Source organism: Anticarsia gemmatalis, chromosome 23 (genome assembly GCF_050436995.1).
Source record: "Anticarsia gemmatalis isolate Benzon Research Colony breed Stoneville strain chromosome 23, ilAntGemm2 primary, whole genome shotgun sequence".
NCBI classification, from domain to species: Eukaryota; Metazoa; Arthropoda; class Insecta; order Lepidoptera; family Erebidae; genus Anticarsia; species Anticarsia gemmatalis.
This window is the reverse complement of record NC_134767.1, coordinates 4730649-4755603: the sequence shown is the minus strand read 5'-3', so window position 1 is coordinate 4755603 and position 24955 is coordinate 4730649. Positions and strand designations below refer to the sequence as shown.

At 34.1% G+C, this 24955-nt stretch overlaps 4 protein-coding genes across 4 annotated transcripts; 2 read left to right on the top strand and 2 right to left on the bottom strand.

Moving 5' to 3' along the window:
• Positions 1–87: 87 nt before the first annotated feature.
• mus312 (mutagen-sensitive 312) lies at positions 88–6286 on the bottom strand. Its single transcript, XM_076129904.1, has 6 exons — positions 5990–6286; positions 5509–5706; positions 2464–5432; positions 1805–2193; positions 1289–1441; positions 88–905 (listed from the first exon to the last, which is right to left on the bottom strand). The coding sequence occupies exons 2-6, from the start codon at positions 5526–5528 to the stop codon at positions 831–833; spliced, it is 3606 nt and encodes a 1201-aa protein (XP_075986019.1). The 5' UTR covers positions 5529–5706; positions 5990–6286; the 3' UTR covers positions 88–830.
• A 92-nt stretch (positions 6287–6378) lies between these two features.
• Positions 6379–9141, top strand: LOC142983191 (uncharacterized). Its single transcript, XM_076130080.1, has 6 exons — positions 6379–6539; positions 6612–6952; positions 7153–7342; positions 7934–8211; positions 8434–8517; positions 8656–9141. Exons 1-6 carry the CDS (start codon positions 6442–6444, stop codon positions 8727–8729), a joined length of 1065 nt encoding a protein of 354 aa, XP_075986195.1. The 5' UTR covers positions 6379–6441; the 3' UTR covers positions 8730–9141.
• On the bottom strand, positions 9141–11134 carry LOC142983192 (m-AAA protease-interacting protein 1, mitochondrial-like). The gene is made up of 4 exons (XM_076130081.1): positions 10695–11134; positions 10307–10471; positions 9646–9764; positions 9141–9347 (listed from the first exon to the last, which is right to left on the bottom strand). The coding sequence occupies exons 1-4, from the start codon at positions 11004–11006 to the stop codon at positions 9212–9214; spliced, it is 732 nt and encodes a 243-aa protein (XP_075986196.1). The 5' UTR covers positions 11007–11134; the 3' UTR covers positions 9141–9211.
• Positions 11135–11452: 318 nt separating this feature from the next.
• Positions 11453–16405, top strand: Mat1 (CDK-activating kinase assembly factor). Its single transcript, XM_076130059.1, has 5 exons — positions 11453–11744; positions 11991–12287; positions 12531–12763; positions 13144–13319; positions 13707–16405. Exons 1-5 carry the CDS (start codon positions 11621–11623, stop codon positions 13804–13806), a joined length of 930 nt encoding a protein of 309 aa, XP_075986174.1. The 5' UTR covers positions 11453–11620; the 3' UTR covers positions 13807–16405.
• The last annotated feature ends 8550 nt before the right edge of the window (positions 16406–24955 follow it).

Here is a 24955-nt window from a genome sequence, read left to right as displayed (position 1 = left end):
ACAATTTGTAGGCATGCAAGGTTTCATCGCGATGTTTTTGTTCACCGTTGACCGTGATTATTATTTCTTATACACACATAACTTAGAAAAGTCGTTAGTGTTTCTTCCAGTTGGAACCTTCGAGCACTAGGGTGGGAGGTACTAACTTATACCACCCGGCTATCACTGCTTACTAGTTCATAAAGTGACAGCAAATGTAGTCACTTTATCTAGTAGATAAGTTATCTGGCACTTATTCCTCAACTGTGGAACTGGCCCTTTGTATTGTACATTTTGTACTTTTAATCGAAAGTGTTCATATTTAGTTTAACAATTAAATATTTATGCATCTTACTTAAAGAATGGGCTGATATATAACACTAATGTAAAAAAGTCGATATCACTGCCAAAGGACACATTAATTATCTGGCAAATTATTTAATTGCTGCAATTTTTATGAAATTCATCACAAATTCGAATTCAAGACATCCTCAAATCATAATGTCTCGCGCTAATAATGTCTTGAAGGTTACGATCAAATGCAGGAACACTCAAACAACAAAATCACTAAACATGCGGCGAGTTTGTTACTCCTACCTGTATAAATAGCCGGTCCTTCTCCAAAGACGATAGACACCTTCACTTTTTACTATTGACACAAACACTGGCCGCTTTTACGCGCTTCAGACAGTTCACTATAAAATCAGCCTAGTCAAAAATAATCTTATTTTATTCTAATAATGTGATGCACAGATCTCTAGAATTAAGAATATTATTTTATAACAAAAACGAATATTATATAAATATTATATACTTTATTATTTACAATGAAACATGATTTATTGTTTGTGCTACCTTTTGTTCCTCGCGTTGTTGTCTGTTGTTTTAACTGTTATGCATTTTTTGTCTAAGAATCTTAGTAAATCCTGTAAGAAAAAAAAAAACAGTAAAACAATTTTCTTTTTTTTTCTCAAATCATTTTCTTGTTTCAATGGATTATTCCCTAACATTCTTCAGTAAAATTAAGCATAATTTTGCACTTTATTTAATAAGATATAAAGTTTACAATTTGTTGTAAGAGTTTACACTACACTTGCGTATACAAACACGTTATGTTTGCTGAACAACTATACGTAGACGAGCGTATACGCAAATTATTTACAAACCCATACCATTATTATAAAAGCAAAGTAGTTTTATATCTCTAGCAAGTTTTGTCTTAAGCAATTTAGAAGAATAAATCTAGATTTTATTTCAAGAAAAGAGTGATAAACAAAAGTTAAGTTAGCTTTATACAGTTCTTGTTTACCTTAGGATCGTATCGATGTCCATACGAGACTAAATCCTTATGTATAACGTCTATATTAACTGGTTCATACTTGAGTATAGCCTCTCGCAGATTTCGCCGACTTAGTACGTAGTTATGGAATGCTATGTGAAGTGGTACTCGACAGGAATGCACCTAAAATGTATAAGATTAGATTAAAACTTGACAGATTTTATAAGAAACTGGTGTAGGGTGTACTGGTGTAGGTTCTTTATTCTATTGAGCTGCTTAATGTTTCTATTCTACTGCTTATATTTTCTGCTGCAGGTTTTTTCATAAGTATTTTTTTTGTAGGGGTTGTCAACATAAAAAAATGGATATATAAAACTGACTGTCCTTGTTGCTTGGGTTTGTATTTAGTTTTCAATTTAGCGTCTCAAATTTGGCTATGTAGTTGATCATAATATGTAGCTGAATAGCCCATGCAAATAGCTGCTGTTACTGTAAGATGCACATGCAAGTTATTACACTATAGTAAAAAAAATATTTCTTTCTTACCTTAGCCTTCTCTCTCTTCTGGAACACCCAATCATCAGGACTGCAATCAACACTCCTTATAACCGGCACATTACTGCTCACTTCATAAGCCCACACTGCATTCTCCTTACTACTATCTGCACCAACATCTTTCCTTGGAGACTTCGTATTTTTACTCCTGCCTTTTGATTTCCCCGGAGATATTACACTACCTACTATTTTCACTTTATTTGGTGAAGTAAAATTACTTGGTTGATGTTTTCCAGGATTTAATAGTTGGTTACTTTGAGTTGGTAAGTTGGTGTCTTGTCTTGGCTTTTTAGAAGGTGATGGTTGAATTTGATCATCTTCGGAGTACGATTCGACGATTGGATGTGTTTGGTTGTATAAATGTGTGAGGATTTGTATGGCTGAAATTGAAAATATTTATTAGTTTTACCAACACTTAGCTGTTTGTTTATCAGGCTACCAGTGTGTGACAGTATAAATTTTACCAAATTAACTAAAAACTCGATTAAAATAAATATTTAAGGGAGCACTCATACAACAAATGTGATTTTTTGCCGTTTTTATCAATAACGGAACTCTTCGTATGCGAGTCCAACTCGCATTTTAATGTTTTTATATTTAGTATATCAATGAACAAACATTATAAAAGATCAGTTTGTAAAATAAATTACCTCTTTTTCTTTTAAAAGGTTTCAGTCCATATTTATCCAGCTCCTTATTTCTCTGAGGTGTTGTCATTGACGCGTAATCCATCATTGGCGTTACTTCATCAGTTTTGACGATATATTCGCTATTTTTAGGTGTTACTATAGGAACAGCACTTTCACCAGCACTAACAACTTTATTAGGACTAAATGCATTTGGTTTATTAACATCAGTTTCTACAATTTCAACTTTTTCTTCATTCTTTTTAAAGTTAACTTCAGGTAGATAACTGTCTCCTAATGTATCATTTTTAGGTAAAACTGAATTTCTTTGATCTAAAGACCTCATGAAACTTCTTACGCTAGAATCATTATCCACAACAGAAATACCGCCGAAATCATAGTTGTAATTATCCAATGGTACTTCGAATCTCGATTGATGTAGAGAATAGTCTAGTTCTTTATCTGTTAGATCAAATACTTCAGAAGTTTGGCTTGATACTAAATCATTGTCATTACAAACTTGGGACTTCGAAGAATCATATTTGATACTTTCCTTGTCTGTGACAGTACCACAACTCTCTTTAGTTGTATCTTTATTGCTATTATATTCACAAATTTCATCATAATCTATAGAAACATCATCTTTTTTGCCAAGACTACTGTTATTTGGGATCTCAACAGCTGTGACTGGTCTAGGCGACACGCAATCTTCCACAGAACAATCGGATTCTGCTAAGTCAATACTTTCTTTACTTGTGTTATGAGCACTATAACCATCAACACAAGGTTCAATACTGCTTGAATTTTCTTTACTGTCTGAATGATTGTGAATATATTCATCGTAGAAACTTGAACTACACGCTACATAGCTCTTATTACTACTAGATTCTGGAGATTCCTTATTTGCTTGTGTTAGATCAAATACTTGATCATCCTGAACTGCTGTAGACTTCTTGACTTTCCCATTAGCACCTAAATATTCTTCTTCATTAAGAATGATTGTGTCATCAGCATTTGATTGAGAAAGTTGTGTATTACCTATATTAACTGCAGGTAGTTCGTCTGTGTCAATACTTGACTTGGATAGCTGAGTTAAATCCATGGATTCCGTTTCTTTAGGTATTGTATTATTTTTTAATGAGCTGGGGTTATCTGTATCTTCATTTGAACTTTGTGTAAGATCAATATCATTTCTAGTAGCAACATGATTTTTCGGATCTAGCAAATTGCTGACTATTGATAATTCATTACCATCTACGCAGTCTACACTATCGTTGTTTGATGTTTTTGCTTTATGACTTCCAATAATGACTGATTTTTCATTTTCCTCACTTGAACTTTGTGTTAGATCAAATTCATTTTGATTAGGTCTGTGAATATGTAAGTCACTGCTATCTTTTGAAAAATCTGTAGCTTTGTATACATCTTGACTATTTTCTCTTATTGTAATTTCTTTATTTGAATGAGTCAGGTCAATGTCCTCATGTTCTAAGTCTTCATTTGATTTTTGACCTGCTATTATTATTTCATTATCATTCTGACTGAAACTGTTATCAGGACTTTCAGGAATAAAGTTTAAATTAGGATCAACATTGTTGTATTTCTTTCCCAATATTACAGAATTTTCTTCTGGGCTTTGTGTAAGATCTATTTCTTTTACATCTTCTTTGATACCTTGTGATGCTGTAACAGCACACTCGGTCATCTCCATGAAATCATCTGATCTCCTTTTAGTTACATTTTGAGAGATAGCTACACTTTTAACTGAGTTTTGAGAAAGAACATTAGCACATTCTGTTAAATCCATGTAATTGGTATCTTCTGTGAATAGTTTAGTTTTCTGTCCTTGTGATAGTATTGGTTTAGATGTCTCCATAACACATGAGACTTCATCATCAAATATGTCTGGAGATACACTTCTATACTGTTCTCGCACTGAGAGAGTACTATTCGATTCTGCATTGACCAATTCTGGTTCATCCATATTATATTCTTTATTGGGTGATGTAGGTATAGTTAGATCTAATTTCTCTTGTATTATAGGAATTGACTGTTTATCAAAATTTGTTGTATTTTCATTTTCTTTACAATCATCTACTTCAATCATAGGTATAGTATTAATGACCTGCCTACTTTCATGTTCAACTTTTTTACTAGCTATGACACTTTTGGCAGATTTGATTGGTCCACTAAGAATGATATCAAGCTCATCTTGTGAGCATTTGATTTCCGAAATATTCATTGTACTTGTCTCAAATAGAACTGGACTTACAGGTCTTCCCGGAATGTCTGACCAATCTCTAAGCATACAGCCTGAGGTGGTTGATTTTTCTACTAAGTTTTCAATGTAAAAAATATTATTATCTCTCATGTACTCATACTGTAAATTAGTACCAATATTGTAAATTGGTGTATCAACTTCTTGATCAGTGATTTGTTTACTTTCTTGAGAGTGACTAAGACACCCAAATAATACTTGGGAATATTTACTACTTATTTTCTGATGTCTTTCCTCTTCACAAGTGTTTAGAAGTTTGTAATGCTTGCGAGACCTTCTTACCTTCTTTTTTGGAACTGTTACTTTGTTTTCTGGGACTTTAAAACCATATTCTTGTAATGTTTTTCTTATTCTTGCTATTCTCCCTTGTGTTGATGGAGTTTGCGAAGTAGAAGCATCATCACAAGTTTCTGATTGTAGTGATTTAGACAATGCAATAGCAAGCTGCAGCTGTTCAGAGTCTACATCAAGGCCAGACTTTTTACAGACTGTATCAAACTCTTTAGTATAAGATACTAGTTCATTTTTCTTTCCTTTTAAGGCTGTTCTTATGTCTTTTTGGCCTTTGATGCGCTTAGTAGGCTTTCTAGCTTTAGGTTTGACTGCCTTTTGAGTAGTTTTAGGGCCCTTACAGTTCTGCTTAGTCTCCTTAAAGTCGGAAAGACTCTCATCCATATCAGTCTTCCCGGCAAAGTATTTACTTCTAACACATTGGCTGAAATGGGAAAAATAAAACAAATTATAAACTGAACTTTGTTTATTGACTACATAATTTAAAAAATAAGATTTACCTATTACTATCTATGCTCATAATATTTTATTTGTTTGGTAGGTCAGGTCGTTCACTTTCTTCTATAAGTTTTCTGATCGTATCTCCTGTTCTGTTAGGGAGACCACTGCCAATCATTAGTTTCCTCTCTACCTCTTCTATCGGATCTTCATATAATCCCTCAACAGCCTCCCGTAAATTCTTTGTGACTGAAGTGTAGCTAAAAAATAAAGTAAGATACTAAAATATAACGACGTCCAAGATATAGCAATGTTTATGTAAACATTAAACTTAGGTTATAATCTACGACATACATTTTGAGAGCATTTTACGCTAAGATATCTACTTCATCTGGTTTGTCAAGGGTTTTTAAAATACACAATGAGCTCAACATAACTGGATACGATACATATTATATACATTAACTTAAAGTTGGTTCAAAAGTTTTAACCTCAAAACTGCCCTGTTAGGTATACAAATGTGTAATATAAAGTTCTACTTACTGGAAGAATACGCCACATACTAATCCCACGCCTATTATACCTGCACCAAGTATATTTCTAAATGTTGCTGCAGGTGTCCCTTTTATTTTTCTAGGTTTCCATTTTGACGTATCAACTCCGATAGCCATTTTTGAATTTTGTCCTATCCATTTTACGCTAAATATTTTGTTCCGATTTCCACTTTGTTAATGTATTAAAAAAAACACAAACAAGTTAATTTATTTCGTTCTTTTAAATATTTGTAAGTTATTTAAAGTGCTGTCACGTTATACATATGCAAACTGGTATGAAGAGATATTGAAAGAATTAAAAAGGGACCGCCGCCGCCGCGCCGTAACGACGTTCAGTTTAACGCATGCCAAGTAGTGCATTTGACTACTGCAGACGAAACGTCAAGCCCAGCTGACGGATTTAGATGTTTGTTTTCCTCATAATCAAAATAAAATCTTGCAATGTCTCTTCTCCAGAATTTGGATTACAAAGATTATCAAAAAGGTTTAGATTTCAGTTTACGACAGTGTGAAGTTATCGCAAAATTAGCTAAATTGAGGTAAGTTTTTTAAGTTACAATATTAAGTGTAAAATATTTTCAATACATAACAAAACTTATTATTCTTTTCAGTATTACATTTTCTGATTCAAAGAAACCGGGAGAGCAACTCCTAAAATTGCTAGACCGGGCGGGATTTTCTGCGGAACATTACAAGAAGCTTGTGACTACATCACAGAACGTAAAAGTTATCACCACTTACTACAAACCTCAGTCAAAAGTAGCCATATTAGTAGCTAATGATAAATACATATATTTATCTAAATTAGCCACTCCATCTATAGATTGTGATTCCATAGCCATAAACCTGAAAAACTTAGGGTTTACAGTCATTATTATAAGAAATACTACAAGTGGAAGGCTGACAAGTATTTTGTCTGATATTTTTGATGTGCTTGAGGAAAATTCTTACTGTGAGTATGTCGTAATACTTAATAACTATGAATAATTAAGAAACCTATAAATTCATACTGATTAATATCCTGTGGTAATGTTGTACTCTGTATTTTTTACTGATCTATGCTACTGTCACACTGTTGGGTCCCTGTCCCCGTTTCCTCCAGCAATCCTCCAGTAGTAGGACTTTATATAACTGTACAATGTTTTTCTTCAGGTTTCTTCTTCTATGCTGGTCATGGCTGCCAGCTATGCAACACAAAGTGCATGCTTGGTATAGATTGTCCTACAGAGAACATCCAGCTAGAACACTGTGTCACTGAGAACTTCATCTTGAAAGAGGCTGAAAGAAGCAAGCAAGACCTTTGTATTCTTATTATGGATATGTGCAGAATATACTTAGACAGGTACCTATTGAGAATTAAAATACATTATTTATGAGTATACTTCTCTGGCACTGTCGGTTTTCCACTATGTGCTGTGGGCATACGGACCCAGGCTTGAGGTATGAGCCTTTTATGGTGATAGATCTTTTTTGCTTGTCAATAATAGGCTAAACCTTAGGAGGCCATAAGATTTTCTTTATGTGCTTTAAAAAAAATCAGTTACAATGTAAATGTATTATTGACTAGTTTCAAAACATTTATTTTTTACTAGCTGACCCGCGCAACTTCGCTTGCAACATAAGAGAGAATGCGTCAAAATTTTTCCCGTTTTTGTAACATTTTTTACTCGTACTCTGCTCCTATTGGTCGTAGCGTGATGATATATAGCCTATAGCCTTCCTCGATAAATGGGCTATCTAACACTGAAAGAATTTTTCAAATCGGACCAGTAGTTCCTGAGATTAGCGCGTTCAAATAAACAAACTCTTCAGCTTTATAATATTACTATAGATATATTTGGTTGATGTAAAAATTCTGTTACCAGTGTTAGTAGTCAATGAACACCCAACCATAGGTCCACAACTACTTATGTAATTTTTTTTTAACTTTCAGGAAATCCAACCCTCAAATATACGCCTCTATCCATACAATAGAAGAATATTCAATTCACAAGAACCTTCTTGTTGCATACTCAACTCAGTCAGCACAATCTGCGTATGAAGTGTTACAGATAGAATGTTCTACAACCATTGACAATGAAGTTACATATGAACTGAAGACTGGAGATACAGATAGAATAGTGCCTGGCGCTAGTCAGTATGTAAATGTGTTGTGTACGAGAATCACTGACGATTTAGATGTTAGTAGTATGTTGGATAAAGTTCATGAAGGTAAGAAAGGCCTGAGGAGTACTATAGGAGGTTTACGTATATCCATTCTTTGCAAACAACTTTGCATCCTGGACCCTTCAATAATAAGGACTATGTATTAGTATTAAAGCTTTTCATACTGAAGAGCATAATGCCACAAAAATTAAATACTCTACATTCTTCTTTCTGGTTCGCAATTGAAGACAATTTAAGACTAATTATGATTTCATTTTGATTTTACAGATATCGAACATTCATTGAAGAAACAAAGACCAATAAAGATTCAATGTGGTGTTGAGAAAAGATCTTTGTATGATCCTCCTAAAGGTATGTATAAGTATATAAAATTATGTAAAACTTGTTGAATTTTGAAAGGTTCTTTTGCTGTTAGTTGTCATTTTGTAAGAAGTTTAGTGGGTGATATTATACATAAAGCTGTTTTATTTGTGCTTGTTTTATTTCCAGGAGATGCAATAGCTCTTTTAGAGACATTGAGAGAAGCTACAAAAGATTATCAAGACAGCTGTTCAGTGTTTTAAGATTTAATTGTGTAAGAACTAGGATTCATGATGATGTTTGGTGCTAAATGTAGAGTTATTTAAAGGCGAAAATCTTGCCAAATCCACACCTCTGTAGTGGTAATTACCAGTTGTGCCTTACCTAAGTGGTAGTTAAGAATAAGTGTATTTTTATACCCTCAGTTGATATAGGGAACAAATCTGTAGCGCGATTATCTACAGTCGCTATAATCGACTCGCGAGCTTTTGACGTTTAAAATGTCCTATAGGAAAATAATAGTTCTTGCAAAGTATGACTTTATTCAAGAATTGTCTATAGCTAGCCGGTTGTTGATAGCAGCAGAAAATTGCTTCTCTGTAATGCAAAACACTTTTGCCTTACTAATAGTTTTATAAATCATTTTTATACAAAAATAATAATAAAACATAATATATGAACAATAAACTGCGATTTTATTACTGTTGACTGAAGCATTTATCACACCGATGGCAATATAGGCATATTATTTCTTCATTAAAGTATGTGGCTGGAAGTGGTTCACTATGTTCACCCACCAACTGTCTTCAACTCCTTTAGTGAACTCTCTGATAAATCTGTAGTTTAGAATGAATATCTTGTCTTGATATTCAGGCTGTACACTGTAGTGAAAATAAGACAAGTTGTAATTAGTAAGTACCAAAGACAAACAAACAAAAAAGGGGCATTGCAGTTCTTGTTGTTCTACAATTTTTTTGTATTAAACTTAATCAGTGAATGTCATTTAAATAATCACCATCACCAATGTCCTGTATCTTTTAATTGAAGATGATTTAGGTGGCATCAGATTAGGGGATACATCCAACAAAAGAACATCTTTGCTCATGACCAAATAGGCCTACAAGCAGATAAACACTGCAACCACTGAACACATAAAACCAATAGAAAGTATATACAAACCCTAAAGATATAGGAGGCAGATCACCAGAATCCTTCATATGTTTGAGTCCTCTGAGGACATGATAACACATTGTAATCTCAACCCATCTCTTATCTGAGTCATCAAACATCACACCAACCTGGAAAATTGTTAAACAGCTAATTAGAATATTTCATAAGAGTACCTTAGTTATATACTTGTTATTTATTATGTAAGTAAGAGCTAATTTCACAACTTATGGATAACTGTTGAATAGCCTATCAAATAGATAAGGTAACTCCAATTGTATGACCAATAAAACAGCTATCATACACCTGATAGGCCAGTATTTATTCAGGAGTAATGGAACTTGGGCCAATAATTGTAAGTGCCCAATATTAAAAATGGACTATCTAAAATATATCTGAAGATTTATGCCTATCACAATACTGTGAAAGGTCTTGAAAAAAACAATGTTATCAGGAAGAAACACATTTAATGAGGTCAGAGGTGTCACCAGTTGATTTATTATGTGCAATACACTACAGTATTGCACTCGGTGGTTTAGTAATTATATTTATCAAAAGGTTTAACTTTTTGACAATATAAAATAACTTTAATTGTGAAGCATTTAAAAAGATCTAATTAATGAGCATCTCTCTATTATTCATAAAATAAATCTCTAAAAATTATTTTACTTACCTGATAAGGGAAGGCATAAAATATATCATCTTTTTCAATAGACAATAGTTGTCTTTGTGACACTGATAGCTTTGATACTGCAGTCTTTAAAGCATCTATGGCATCTTTCTCAACTATCCCTTCTAATGATTTGAAATCACTATTGTGTAACGCATCTGAAACAACCTAACAGTAGGCATTAGAGGCAATGCCTAAAAAAATAAAAGAAAAAAATAACATAAATAGGCTGAATGACGATATAATCACAACAAAGAGTTTGTCTTGTAAGTAGGAAAATAAAGAGGTGAACTATAACTATGAACAATGATGTTATCAGTAAAAATGAAGAAGCTACTTTTAATGCTAGTATAAATGTTGATAAATCGCAAGTGAAGGGGTTTTTCTGTACCTGGACAGCATGTTTGGAAGCTTCAATGAACTCGTTCAAGCTAAACTCTTGTTCAAAGTACGGTCTAATAATAAAGTTAGCAAACATCCAATTCTTTACAAATTTGAAGAAGGAAGGCCATACTATAGGCGGAAATTCCATAAGTGGTGGCAGCAACTTCCTTGACTCTACTTTTTCTTCGCAATAACTCCGAAATTGTATAACAGGACATGTTGAGGTTATGGGAATTTGTTTTGGTAAATATCGATGGGAAATTCTGTCACATAATCTAAATGATTGCGACCTAAAGACTTGCCTTAAAGCTAAGTTCATATTTATAATCTTTTTTTGACCGAACTACGCTATATTCTATGTAGAAATATAATGCAAAACATTTATATATAACTTGACAAATAACACAAAAAATATTTCGTTCTGCTCTTCACAAAACTGATAAATAATTAACTGTCATTTCTGGTTTTTCTTATTGGTTGATGAATAATGTTTACTTTAATCCTATTGGTTCCTCGCAATATCTTTGACAGTCCAGAAAATATGAAATTGGAAAAATGAAAGTGTTTACGTTCGGTAATCAGTTACAGCTAAAATTTTATCAACGATTTTCACAAATAGTTGTTTAAGGTAACTGTAGCATGGTATATAAAAATAAGGAAAAAACGGTGGAGTGATCTTTAATTTTCTAGTTTTCGTAGATAGTCGTAAATGGCCATGCTCAGGTTTAGCTATGCTTAAGCGTAGTTTTTCGTTGTCTGTGGCATAAATCTGACAGGAAAGCATTTCGGACCACCTGTCATTCTAAAAAAATCGATATCGGCTTTTGATTTGGAGAAAAGTTAGCCGATAGCGATGTATTAAGTGTTTTTAGTGGCATTTCGTTTTAAAAGTATTTGATATTTTGTCTGATAGTTATATTTCATCACAGCAACATGGATGACCAAGCGTGTCCTCGGTGTAAAACAACAAAGTATAGAAATCCATCACTAAAGTTGATGGTAAATGTATGTGGCCACGCTTTATGTGAGAGCTGCGTTGACTTATTGTTTTTAAAAGGTAATATAACATAATATTATATCTTATCTATAGCAGTATAGAACTTATCAATTAAAGACACTGGAACGAATGCGAAAGTTTTGTTTTGGAGGTCCATGTTTTGTATACTTTCCCGCTTTTAAAAAAGTTAGTTCTGCCGTCTCAAAAGTACTGCTTCGTTTGGTTTTAACATTGTAACTTAATCACAGTAAGTTTGAGAAGTAAATAGGTAAATAGGTTATGATAAAACTTTTGTTTTTGCTCTAGGATCGGGATCGTGTCCAGATTGCAATGTGCCTCTTCGCCGCAACAACTTTAGAGTACAACTTTTTGAAGATTCTATGGTAGAAAAAGAAATTGACATTAGGAAAAGGGTACTAAAAGATTATAATAAGAAAGAGGAAGACTTTGCCACATTAAGAGAATACAATGATTATTTGGAGGAGATAGAAACAATTGTCTACAATTTAACAAATAATATAGATATTGTTGGTACAAATAAAAGGATAGAACAGTACAAAAAAGATAATAAGGAGATTATTATGAAGAATAAGGCTAAAATAGGTAATATTTTTGTTATAGTTCATATGCACATATACTTTTTAAAAAGCTACATTTAAAAACTTGAATAATATTATTTTAAATTAAATAAATATCATTTATGCCACTGAAACCAGGATCATTATGATTGGAATTAAATATATTACATGTCTAGGCACCAAACAAAAGCAAATAGCTTCATGTTACACCATAATTCAACAACCAACTAGATTGGCTACTCATTTAAATATTAAAATACTTTTTCAGGAAGGGAAGAAATAGAATTAGAAGAAATATTAGAAATTGAGAAACAAATGGAGGATTTACGTAGATCGGAAGTCCTTCGCATGGAGCAGGAAGCTAAGAAACAGAAGATAAGGGAAAAGGAGGCTCTCATTGATGAGCTGATGTTTGCAGAGGGTGATGCCAAAGATATACTTACAACTTTTGCACAGAGCAAAGCTAATAAGCCTGAAGAGATCCTGCCTCCAGTACCAAAGGTAACTCAACTTTTTATATTTTGAGGTTACATCTTACATTATTGCATTTTTCTATTATAATTGACAAAGACAATAGCAATTGTAAGCTTTGAGTACCTATGCATTTGCATTTACTCTTAATATAAAACAGAATAAAGCCAATTGCCATTTAACAGTTTTTGAATTGAAATATATCCTTGCGGTACAAGAACTTCTTTCACATATCCTCTAAAATCCATTTACTTGCTCTGAAAGTTAAGTAAATGTTTCTCCAGTGCTGTCTCATTAGTGGCCAAAGTTCTTACCTAAATGCTTTTGATATATTATATTCTTTATCACTTTGTACCATCCACCCAAATTTGATCATGACAAAATAATCATGTTGTGTTTACACTTTTCAGGTAACTCAGTTCTCAACGGGTATCAAATTCAACCATGGTGCATCACACCAACAAACACTGCTCATAGAAGAAGGTCCGTTGTATAAGTATGAGCCGCCTGTTCAACCGGACCGGTGTGGTCCGGACCCACCTTCTATTGCAGACATTATTAATTGTGGCTATTTGCAGCATGTCAGGTTAGTACCTATGACTGAAGTGTTTGCTTTTTGCAACAAATTTCACATACATAATATGAAAAAAATTTTTTGCTCTAATTTTTTGCACATTATAATTTTGTTAAAAATGAAATATGTTTACGTACTTATATACAATTTGGTTTTGATCCAAATTTCACATAAACTATTTGCTATTAGAGAATATTGTTTCACTTAAACTACACAAGCAGTTTAAATGAAGATTTCAAATGTTTAGAAATTTGACGCATTTTGCAATAGTTAATTGAATATTTTAAGTACAAAGAAGAATTTTGAAGTCTACATCTATGTCAACAAATGGAGGTTCTTGGGACATAAAATGTTTTTGATCTAAATGCATACATTTAATATTATTTTTCTCTTCCACAGAGCAGAAAACGATGCAGAGAAGGCTGGCGGCTACAAGTCCACACTGCCGTGCCTGCGTGCTCTTCAAGACGCTCTGGCGGGCCTCTACCACGCCAGTTGACCGCTGTATATAAGCGATACTGTTATTGAGTTAGATGATTGAGGTACAGGGTCTAACAATATCCAGTATTGTACATGGTATATAACATTCGCAGGATAGACTAATGGACGCGCATAAACAATCTATAAAGAGCTCTAACCCAGGTTAGTGCGCTGGTTACAGAATCTATGGGTAGGTAAATTACATTAGAAACGAGAAAATTTTAGTCATAATGTCAAAAATCTATGTTTTGTCACTACATCATTAGTACAAAATAATGTATGTCTGATTGTAGTAGCTACCAGTAACTGGTAGTTGTTCGTTGTTTTTTGGTGGATGGTATCTTACACCACAAATTACTTTGGCCAATCTTCGAACGCTTGTCGCATAGGAGGTCAGCCCAAGCCTACGGTACTTGTCGGCTAATATCGATGCTAGTTAGGCGAAAAAGGCCGTAGCCGACAATGTCGAAGGTTGAAAGGCTAAGCGCTTGTAGATCAGCGCGAGTATTCTATGAAACGGTAATAATAGGCTCTATAAAACAAGTTACTTTTAAAGTCTATCTTTCGAGATATGATACACTTAACAATTTTGAAGTTTTTCTTTATGTCGTTGTCTAGTACTTGTGAGTGTTTTATACCTGTACGATTTGGATTATATACCGGCAGTAGTGTGTTGTGTCGTATTCTCTCGTTACATTTGTTGTCTATTGTGTAATTATATGTTTGGTACATTTCTGTTCTATAAGAATAAGTTAGTTGATAGTATTGTTGTAAATTTAGGTCCTTCGTACATAATGCTATGCAAATCTTCGACATTGAAAGATTTTAGTATCCAAGCGACTACCGCTATACAAATTCATTGTGGTTCGTACACGAATCGCGTCGCCGACAATTGTCCTGCGTCTGAATTTGTATGGTGGTAGTCCCTTGAAAACTTTTTTATTTGTGTCGAAAATTTGCATAGCCTTATATACGAAGAACCTTACTGTTTTCCATCGCTGTCTCGGATAAAAGAGGTTGTGATACTAATTTAGGAATTGTTGTTAAAGTATGTGATTTTAAGAGCTTGTAAATATCTAAGTTCGTTTAGAAATTAGATTAGTTCACGTTGAGCTTTGTTCGTCGTTTTCAATTCACGTTGTCTGTATGTTACTGCTCCGTTCGTATCTACAGTCACGTCACCAGCATATTATTATAAAAAAAGACGTATGTTGTCCGGGGCCGGGAAATCTCGGATTATCCAAGTATTCTGCGTCTTATTTTGTGTCCATTGTTGGATATTATATTATTGAATTATCATTAACGTTTCAGATTATAAGTTTGTGTATGACAATCCTTTGAGTGATTATAGCACTTATGCACAGCAATTTTATATCTATATGTTTGTCTGTAGATATGAACAGAGCTTAATATGTATTTTGTTACTTATTTATCCTGGGTTTCACCAGTTTTAAATAAGGTTTTGGTTTTAGCTTATCAGAAGGAATATTGTCAATATTTGTCACATTATCCATCGGATAAGGTATCTTATACTTATTTAAAAGCTGTGAAATCCCTTAGAATCTCATATAAACTGTTGAATTTGAAGACAAAGCTATGAACACACTACCGCCAGTAGGACCCTGTTGAGAAAATGTGTCAGTATGTGTGAACAACAGCTTATACAATACAGTATCGCTAATAACACGAATTTGAATAACTGTGACGTTTGAACTAGACGTCTCTTTCGTTTGTTGGGCATTTAATATAATGTAGAAAAGGACAGAATGTTTGAAACGCTGCTGATAGTTTTTGTATGAACAGTTCAAGTACAAACACACTGGCTACTTTGAAAATATTTTTTACTTTTCACGCGCACAAAATCACTTTTGAAACATGTAGTAAATGGTACTTTCTTTAGTGGCATAATGCTTTTCGATTTATTATAATTTCGGGAGGTCAGTTCATTGTTATCAAAAGCCTTTAAAAGTAGCTGGTTGTAATTAAATGTGGTTGAGGAAATAATGACATAGTTATATTGTTACTTCGTTACCTAATTGGTGAATCTGTGATGGTATTCCCTATTCCGACTATGGAAGGGATAAAGTGTGAATGTAGAATTGTGTAGAAATCGCCGTTGAAGAATTGTGAGCATACCTTCTTTTATATTCGTAGTTTGTTAATAGTTACGTAAAACAAGTTAAAATAAGACAGCGTTTTAACTATGTCATTATTTTCTTATGCTTACGTCTGTCTAAGTCGTAAGGCTTTCTTTTCTCCCACGCAGATGTCGGAGTCTATCCACAGTGTACCATAAAGCATTGTGTTTAATCGTGTGTTCGACCGGTGCCAGCGTAGGAGAAAAGAAAACCTAAGAGCGATTTAGTCCTATAACGCTCTTTTCCTTCAGTAACTGTTGTTAAGTTTAAAAAGCCGGAGAAAATAGAAATATATGCTGAAAAACCCGATGTGAAAGTGTTCTGAAGAGTTGCAAATGTAAATAAAATGTACATAAGTGTGGAACATTTGTTAACTTAAGTACTAGTTTAAATACTTTGTACGGTATGTATGTAAGAGACATTGTTATTGGCTGTTGTTTTGTGATAGTATTATTAAAGTGAATGGGTATGCATTTTGAATTTTATTTTGAAGCTGTGAACCTTTTTTTTAGAGATACTTTACTAACGCCATCTAGGGAACACTAATGTAAATAGTGTTGCCCCCTGTTTATACTAGATGTCGCCGTCATTATTTATTTACAACAAAAAATATTTTATACAATACTAGCTGACCCGGCAAACGTTGTTTTGCCATAAAAATTAAATAAAAAAACATTGTCCAGCGGACAAAATTGTGAATCTAAACTATTCTCAGATCCCCTTGAACACACACAAAAAAATTCACCAAAATCGGTTCAGTCGTTTACGCATTCACTGCCCCCGACGCGTATAATTATGTGCGTTTCGTAATGCAACACTAGGTGCCCTCGACGCATATGCGCGTTTCATACATTTTGCTCTTGCCATAACCGAGTGCCGCCGACGCAACTGTGCGTCTATTGTTCCGGACAACCTATTCATAGTTAGGTACATTTTGTTATACATATAATGAGTAACGGTCTGTGCTCACCTAAACAATCTTACTTCGACTTAAAAAAAGACGTTCTCAATTCGTCGGATTCATAAAAATGTATGTTCCCCGATTACTCTAAGACTAAGGATCGATTTCTAATTTCGCTAAAATATATTATATATTTATTTCATTTGCCAATTACTTAAATATAAAATATATTTATATGTAAACTGATATGTTTTCGTAGAAACGTATATCTACAGGTCCCGCTATACTTGGGAAGAGGAGATACCAGAGTCGCAAAGTAATAAAAAAATACATATATTTAGATCCTTACTTTAGATCGATATTTGTACTCATTACGTTCGTTGTAGTGGGCACAGACCCTAAGTTTGGATACTTATTTTAATTTTTATGCTTGTTTTGTTCAAACGCACAGACGCGTCAAGGGCATATAGCAAACGCTCTACAAACGCGTATATGCGGTTCGGGCACACAGCAAGGGAAAATCGTGGACACAATAGTGCGGCCGGGGCACTGTACGAATGTCGGTTTCTGTGGGCACTGTAAAAATCCCCCGGGCAGTGAACGTGGAGAAGTTCAGTGACATACACACTTACAGAAGAATTATGTATATTAAGATGATACTTGAGCCGGGAGCAATATTTCTCACAAACTAAATTTTTAATCTATTTGTCAATTTGCAAGTCATAGGTACAAATAACTATTATTTCGGCTGCAATCTAAACTCATCAGACTGACCATGCAGCAAATAAAAAAGTATTAGTTACACTTTCAATATAATATACTTGCACTTTTCAGAAAAACACAAATATATTCCGTAACTACGTGAAAGGACACACGGACATAGCCACATAGGTGCGAGCTTTAAACTAGTCTGCCAAATCTATCCAATTTTCCTCAACCGAAACCTACTTTTACTTCAAAGTAACTACCTACCTATATCTAAAATTCCTAAAAGCGATAACTCTATACAAGCCCACAGCTAATACGTATACTTACACGGTCATAATCGAAAGCACGGCCCGCTGTGTGCACTGAGGGCGAATAAGCAAATATTGGTGTTCAGATAAAGTGTAAAAGTGCCGACACACGCACTAAACTATGACAAATATAAAGAAATGCACTTTCAAGTAAACGCGAGTGTATTTTGGTTTACACGTTATCTATATTACTGTGTGGTGTGTGCACTTGTTATAATATAGTGCGGCTTTAATGTTTGGGAATGTTTTTGATCAATAAGCTACATGCCGAAAATGTTTGGTGATGCTAAACGATCGATATACTAAAATTAAATGTTAGGGCTCTTACTGTTTACTCCACACCACAATCAACTAAGTATAGAGATCTGTATAAAGCTCTATTCTAGACATCAATTATAAATATTAATTATGACGATAAACTAATAATGTTGACCCAATTTTATGCCAAATCGTAATCAGACCTTTTGTAGTTAAAAACAACTAAGTATTTCAAAACAGTTAAAACAAAAATGTATTTTCATTAATTGCTAACTATACCTATAAATTAGGGTCATACTGAAAATATTCGCATATACCTAATACTAACTAACAAATGAATTATCCATGTTTTAAAACTTCCTAGGGCATTAAGAAAAGACGGCAAACAATAAATAATTTCTGTTTCACTAAGAACAGTTAGGATACGAAAAAATAATTTAAAAAAACGCGTATATGTATTATACTGGACATTTTGGCCAAGTTATTAATAGTTTTGATGTCCAGTATACGGCAAACAAACAAATGAAACACTAAACTAGTGACGTGAAACGTTTTGTGTATTGTAATAAATACTAGTCAAGCGAGCTTTATTCTAACGAGTTGTGTGCGAGTACGCCGATGTTTGCTTTGTCGGTATTACGGACGACAGACTCGCTTCGTCACTTGTCTTGCGGCTGGGCGACTTGTTAGCTTTGTATGAAGGAATTACTTTCAGTGGGTGCTGACTTTTGTTAGTATTATGAAATGTTACAGTAGGTTTTGAACAGTTAGGTCTAGCTTAAAGTCAGACTAACGGATTAATTGATAATTGAGCATAGGTAAGGCTCCATACTTACTTAGATGTCATACTAAGTGTACTTCATGCGAGACATAACATTAAACGTAAGTACTTTCCTACTTACTAAAACAAACCTAAGTTACAATATATAGTTTCTATATACATAAAATTAGGGTGTTTCTTGGAAGCGAAGTCTCGATTTTTTATTACTTTTTGTGCCTTCAAACGCCAAGAGTAAGCCTCCTTTATCTGTAACAATGGAAAATGGTCCCACTTTTGTTAAAACCAGAGTTAATTATTCTTAATTAATACGCAGTATCATGAATCAGCTTCTACGTTTCAAGATTAAATGACGTCATTCTCAGTTTACCCCTAATAGCCATTAAACAAATAAATAATAACCGTAAAACGCAATATACCTGTAACCGGTAAACAAATTGTCTCGGTGCACCCGGGTGAAGCCGGGTGTAGCCGGGTGGAGCCGGGTACTATACAATTAGCATGTGAAAACAGTGGCGCCGCGGGCCCAGTCTAATTGGCCCTGTGTAAACTTGCCCTGTTATCGGGGTGCCTCGAGCGAGCCACTGAAATACATTGTGTGGAGTAGGATTATGGAACAAATATTATTAACAGTAACTACGTTTTCTTTATTTGAGTAAGAAGGTGTATGTAGTAGTATGTTGTGTGATAGGTACTAGATTTTAAATAAGGAAATTTTACGCGATTTGACTGTGTAAAAAAATATAACTACCTTAGATATTATATATTATTTTATGATTTCAGAGGATCTTCAGCAAATTAATTTATCCGTTTGAAAGTAAGGGCGACTGAGCCGGCAACAAACTAGCGGGTACTCTTTAAACATCCCCACGTACTTACTGTATTTTTGATAGAGGTAATAGAGAGTATTAAGTAAATTTTAGAAATTTGTTATATATAATACGACAGAAAGACCGTTTCGATGACAAACGTAACTAAAAATACAACAATGCAAAACAGAATCCGTTTCCACACAACGCACCCACAAATCCGCCCGCCCAACTAATATTGACTTCTTATTACGGCGGTCGCGCGGATATGCGGATATCGCACGGGTGTTGCGCGGATAATGCCCGCCCGAGCGGTGGGTTACCGCCGATAGGGACGTCCGGGACAATAACCTATGTATTTTATTAATGTCGGGCTCAAACTTTCAACCAATCTAATGACAACTTTTCAGGTTAGGTTTCGCCGTCATACCTGAAAGTTAAGATGTAAATATGCTTGAATTGCATCCTGGCTTGTTTTTGAAGTTTACATTGTTCGTAATAATCGTTTGTGAGAGAAAATATTGGTTTTCATATTTTTGATGCGAATGTATTTTTGTGGTTGGTTGGCTTTAAGAAAATCGAAATTCAATATTTTAAATGTGGTTTTCTTTAATTTTCTTGATAATTACTAACCACTGTCTACAAAGTAGAAAAGTAATTAAGGAAGAATCAGGAAAGTCTAAAAAGGTTATGAGTAAAATATGTTATTAACTTTATCAAGTTAAGTACCTTGGTACTTTGATCAATCCAAACATAGTTCTATGATTAACTTTGATATATAACTATGAATATTACCTACCTATTTGTTCCCGGTACGTGGCCGTCTCAACATATTCCCGGAGGAGGTTTGACGTTGTACCTAAGAGGTAAATAAATGACAAAGTTTTGTACCTGTTGCGTCGTTATCTCCAAGTGCTCGAACATTCCCTACATGTGCGCATTAAGATCCTTAACTCTGCCTTATTAAGGAACCGTTGTTACGTTTCTATTAGATACGCTCCGCAAATTAGGTAACCAATTATAACACGAAGTTGGTTTGTTTAAATTTATACATACGTTCCTTAGTGAAGCGATAGCCATTAATTTATTAATTAGAAGAATTAGTCGAAGTTTAAGTATTTAATTAGAACTTTCTTTATACATGTTTATTATCTAATAAGTATTAAACGAGAATTAGTCCAGACATGCATTTTACCTTGGGTTGCTTAACGTTTCAGCGGTTATACATACTATGGTCAGTATGATAGGACAATAACTTTTATAAAACTAAGACTTGCGAAAATCTTACCCTATTAGACCAAGACTCTACAATCGTCATCCTGTGATGGTGTTTTACACCAATCCGCTCTCAGCTCTTGTAATCGGAAACAACTAGTACCCTTAGTTACAATCCTTGTGAAATTATTGAAATACTTACTTACAATTTTTGTGTTGCTTTTGAGTTTACATACCACATTGTCTTAGTACCTATGCGTGTGTGGTCTTCAAACCATCAAATTAGTGCACATACATATCACTTTACCGTCCTATTGTGCGGAAACTCGAAGTGCTTTGTTGTCGTGGTGCAGTGCAACGCGATACAAGATGGAGAATGGCGGGAAACGTCATCGAACCATCATGGCCGACTGAGCCGTTATTGTTTGAATTTGCTTTTAACTAGCGTTGAGGGTTATTGAATGATTCAGTGGGTTATATAAATGACGAGAGTTCTTGTGTACTATAAGGGCTCCACATCTTGGTCCCAACGCTCGTACCAACGTTGGACTGCAAACTCGGTGAGGCGTACACACTTTGGCTAATAAACTAATTGTGTCCCGTCAGATCACGAGCGTTGGCGCAGATTCCTTTGCTGAAACCGACACGATCCGGCCGACTACCAACCCTCGGCCCGCCCAACGTTGGGACCAATGCCATTTTCTAGGTCCACACTTTAGACGAATAGTGTTGTGGCCTATATTGGGGCCAACGTTTGGAGCCGGCGTAAACTAACACCAATGTTTTTGCAATCAGTTTGCATATTTTTAGAAAGCTACGAGGGTTGTATGACAAAAGGTAATGACCTACTAGCCAGTATATTACGTTTTTTATCAAGTTTAACATACATAATGAGGAAATGATGTCACTGTGTAGGTTATTTGGTGCAGACGGCGTGAATGCGGGTAGATTGTGATAACGGCTTCCCTTATTTATTTTTTGGCAGTTTCTACCTGTCTCTACATATCACTATAGGTATATCACTACTATAATTTACACTTGGATCGTAATAAGGTTTAGGTATATAATATGTGTGTGATAAAATTGCTATAATAATGATTCCGTTTAGTTTTGCACAAAGGACTAACCCTGCTTTGTGCAAAAGTTAAAGGAGCAGTAGACACGTCATCTCTACTTTTGGCCATTATCGGCTGTTGCAGAATTGACACTCATACTTAGTTAAAAAAGATTTTCGTGATACATACCTATGTACATACATATTTAACACACAGTCTCTGCTAATAATTTCTTAATGACTTCATTAATAAACTAAAGATTGTGCCTGTGACTCTACTTTTCATAACTACATAAATAAATAAATTTAACCCATTACTGTCCCACTTCTGGGCAAGGGTTTTCTCCCGTAATGAGGCAGGGGTTAGGCCTTTACTCCACCACACTGGACAAGTGGGGATTGGGGACTTTAGATAACTATAGAAGTTAATAATATAAAAGCGATAAAGAGCGTATATTCTTGTAAACAAACATTCATTCATCGGAAACTTCACTTTAGTATTGTTTAGTCTATATTTCTGAACTTTTCATTATCAAGTAAACAAACCGTTTGACTGACGTTGAAATTTAAATGATGGCTGAAGGCGACTTAGTCATACATTTCCACTAAAGTATAAATTAAATCGGATTTCACGTGTTATATTGGGAATATGGTTAACTTATCGAGATCTTTGTTGTTATAACCAAGAATCGAACTCACTATGATTTGTGGTAGTGTGTTTAGTACGAGATTTATTTAAAGCAGTAAGGCTATACATGCACAGAGATTCAGCTAAAAAGTCTACTGAAAGTATGTTGTAACAACAACACTAAATATTAAATGAAAGAACGACAAAATATCTTAGCGGTTCCCTTTCTCCCCTTTAACTTTACTGAAAAGGCTAAAGACTTACTTTACCATTTTTATCTTGACTCTACTTAAGAACAAAAGTGTGACATGTTCATAAGTAGAGTCGAGTAGATTTTAAGTTAACACTCCGTATTTATAACTAAGTTAATTTCGACTAAAATATAAGCCAATACTTTCAAATACCTACATACTTACTTTATAGTAAGTACAAAAAGTTCTGCAGTTAAATAAAAAATCTGATTAACACAAATGTACCATCTTCCCGCGCAAATTCCTCGCAAAGCAGTCTATACGTAGACCAACGTAAGCAAAGGTACTAATAAGGTCATCCTAATCATCGCAAAAAAATAAACAAAGCTAAAAATTCCGCCGAACATATTCTCGACGACTTTTATTATAGCCGTAAATTACTTTGGTTTTATAGGATAAACATATTAATTGGCTGTAAAAACGTACAATATACACTTTAAGTTTACCCGTGTGTTTTATAAAGACGGATGGGTCTGGCTCCGAGCGCTGATTGATAGGAAAACAGTCCGATGATTGACCACTGATACAAGCCAGTATTTTGATAAATAAATACACTTTAGTGCAGCGCGCCAACAGATTTATTATTTTGTCGATAGTTTATGATTTATATCTTAACTATAACGTGTTATGTCATTAATAAATGGATAACGTTTAGTCGATGATTTACGCTCGTCAGACTTTGATATCGATGAATTTATTGTCTTCTTACTTTAGAATTCAATTTCTTTTAATAAGAATAATATACATATGACAGCGTTTTCGCTAGTGTTTTTATTATTTATTTTTACAACAGTTGCGAAAAGGAAATAGTGTAAGCAAAATAGGATTATAAACAGTTGCATATGCACTAAGATAGCAATTACAGCAACTAGAAATAAATATGTAATTAAAATAAGATACCTTTCTACAGAATATTCCATTCGTTAACCTATTTTGCCAGCAAATATTTTAATTACCATGAAATACATTTAAGTATTAATTGGCAACTTTCATAGACGCTCAGATGCAATAAAATGTTGGTAAACTTTATGATAGTATGTGAAATCACTGAGGCAATAAAGGGATTACTTTGTACAGCTTAGATTACATGTGACGTAAACTTAATGGACCCGCGTAACTAGTAATTAATGGTACTTAACTACTTACATTATAAATGCTGAATAAATATCAGTATTTAACTTAAAATACGTTACTGTATTGCAAAATTACGGTGCAGGTATATTATTATTATCATAGGTTATATTTTCTTTCTATACACATGTCTAAACACAAATATTATAACATAAATTAAAAACAATTTCAAGTACCGATCACACATCAATCATCAATGTTTGTATGGTAACTTAACTTGTGTTTGGGAAATATGAGATTTTATATCGAGGTTCAAAAATCTTTCTCAACTTTTTACTACTCAATCTCATTTACAACTATAACTGAAAAAATAATCTCTATAAAATGAAAGTAGGTAATGGCAAAACATCGACATTATCGACAAACCATCGACTATCGCCACAACACTATCGTAAAAATCAGTTTAGTGTAAACTCCGGCGTTTACCTGAGGCGTGTTATTATTTGGGCCATACGTAGCAATGAAGCAGGCCACCGTAAAACTTGTGTTTGTGAACATTGTATAACATAAAACTGTGCTTACTCTTGCAGTGCTCTTCATATTTCTATTTCGAATTGGTTGAGTCAGATTGTGATGAAAGAGGAAATATTTCGGTTAAGATTCAGCGTGTAAGATTGGCAGGAGATAAACAATATATTATGTAATTTGACTTTAATAAATAAATTCGGACAGTAAATGATGAGCAGTTTAAATACTAATTTTAACAAGTAACTTACATACATCGACTGTAACTATCGAGTAAACACTGGTTCAGTTACCGAAAGTCGCATTTACCTGGCGATTAATTACGTTTCATAAAACCTTGTCCTTTGTCAACAAACGGAATATTCCTTGACGCTGCAAATGCGATTATCAATATGTCGGACTACCTTACTTAGTTATTTGCGATCTTTGTCTATAGTACCTCGGTTTTCGCTCGACGTTTCGGCACAGCTCACACCTAATGACAAGTTCATTGGTCTCACATATCGTCGCGCTAGTCACTCACG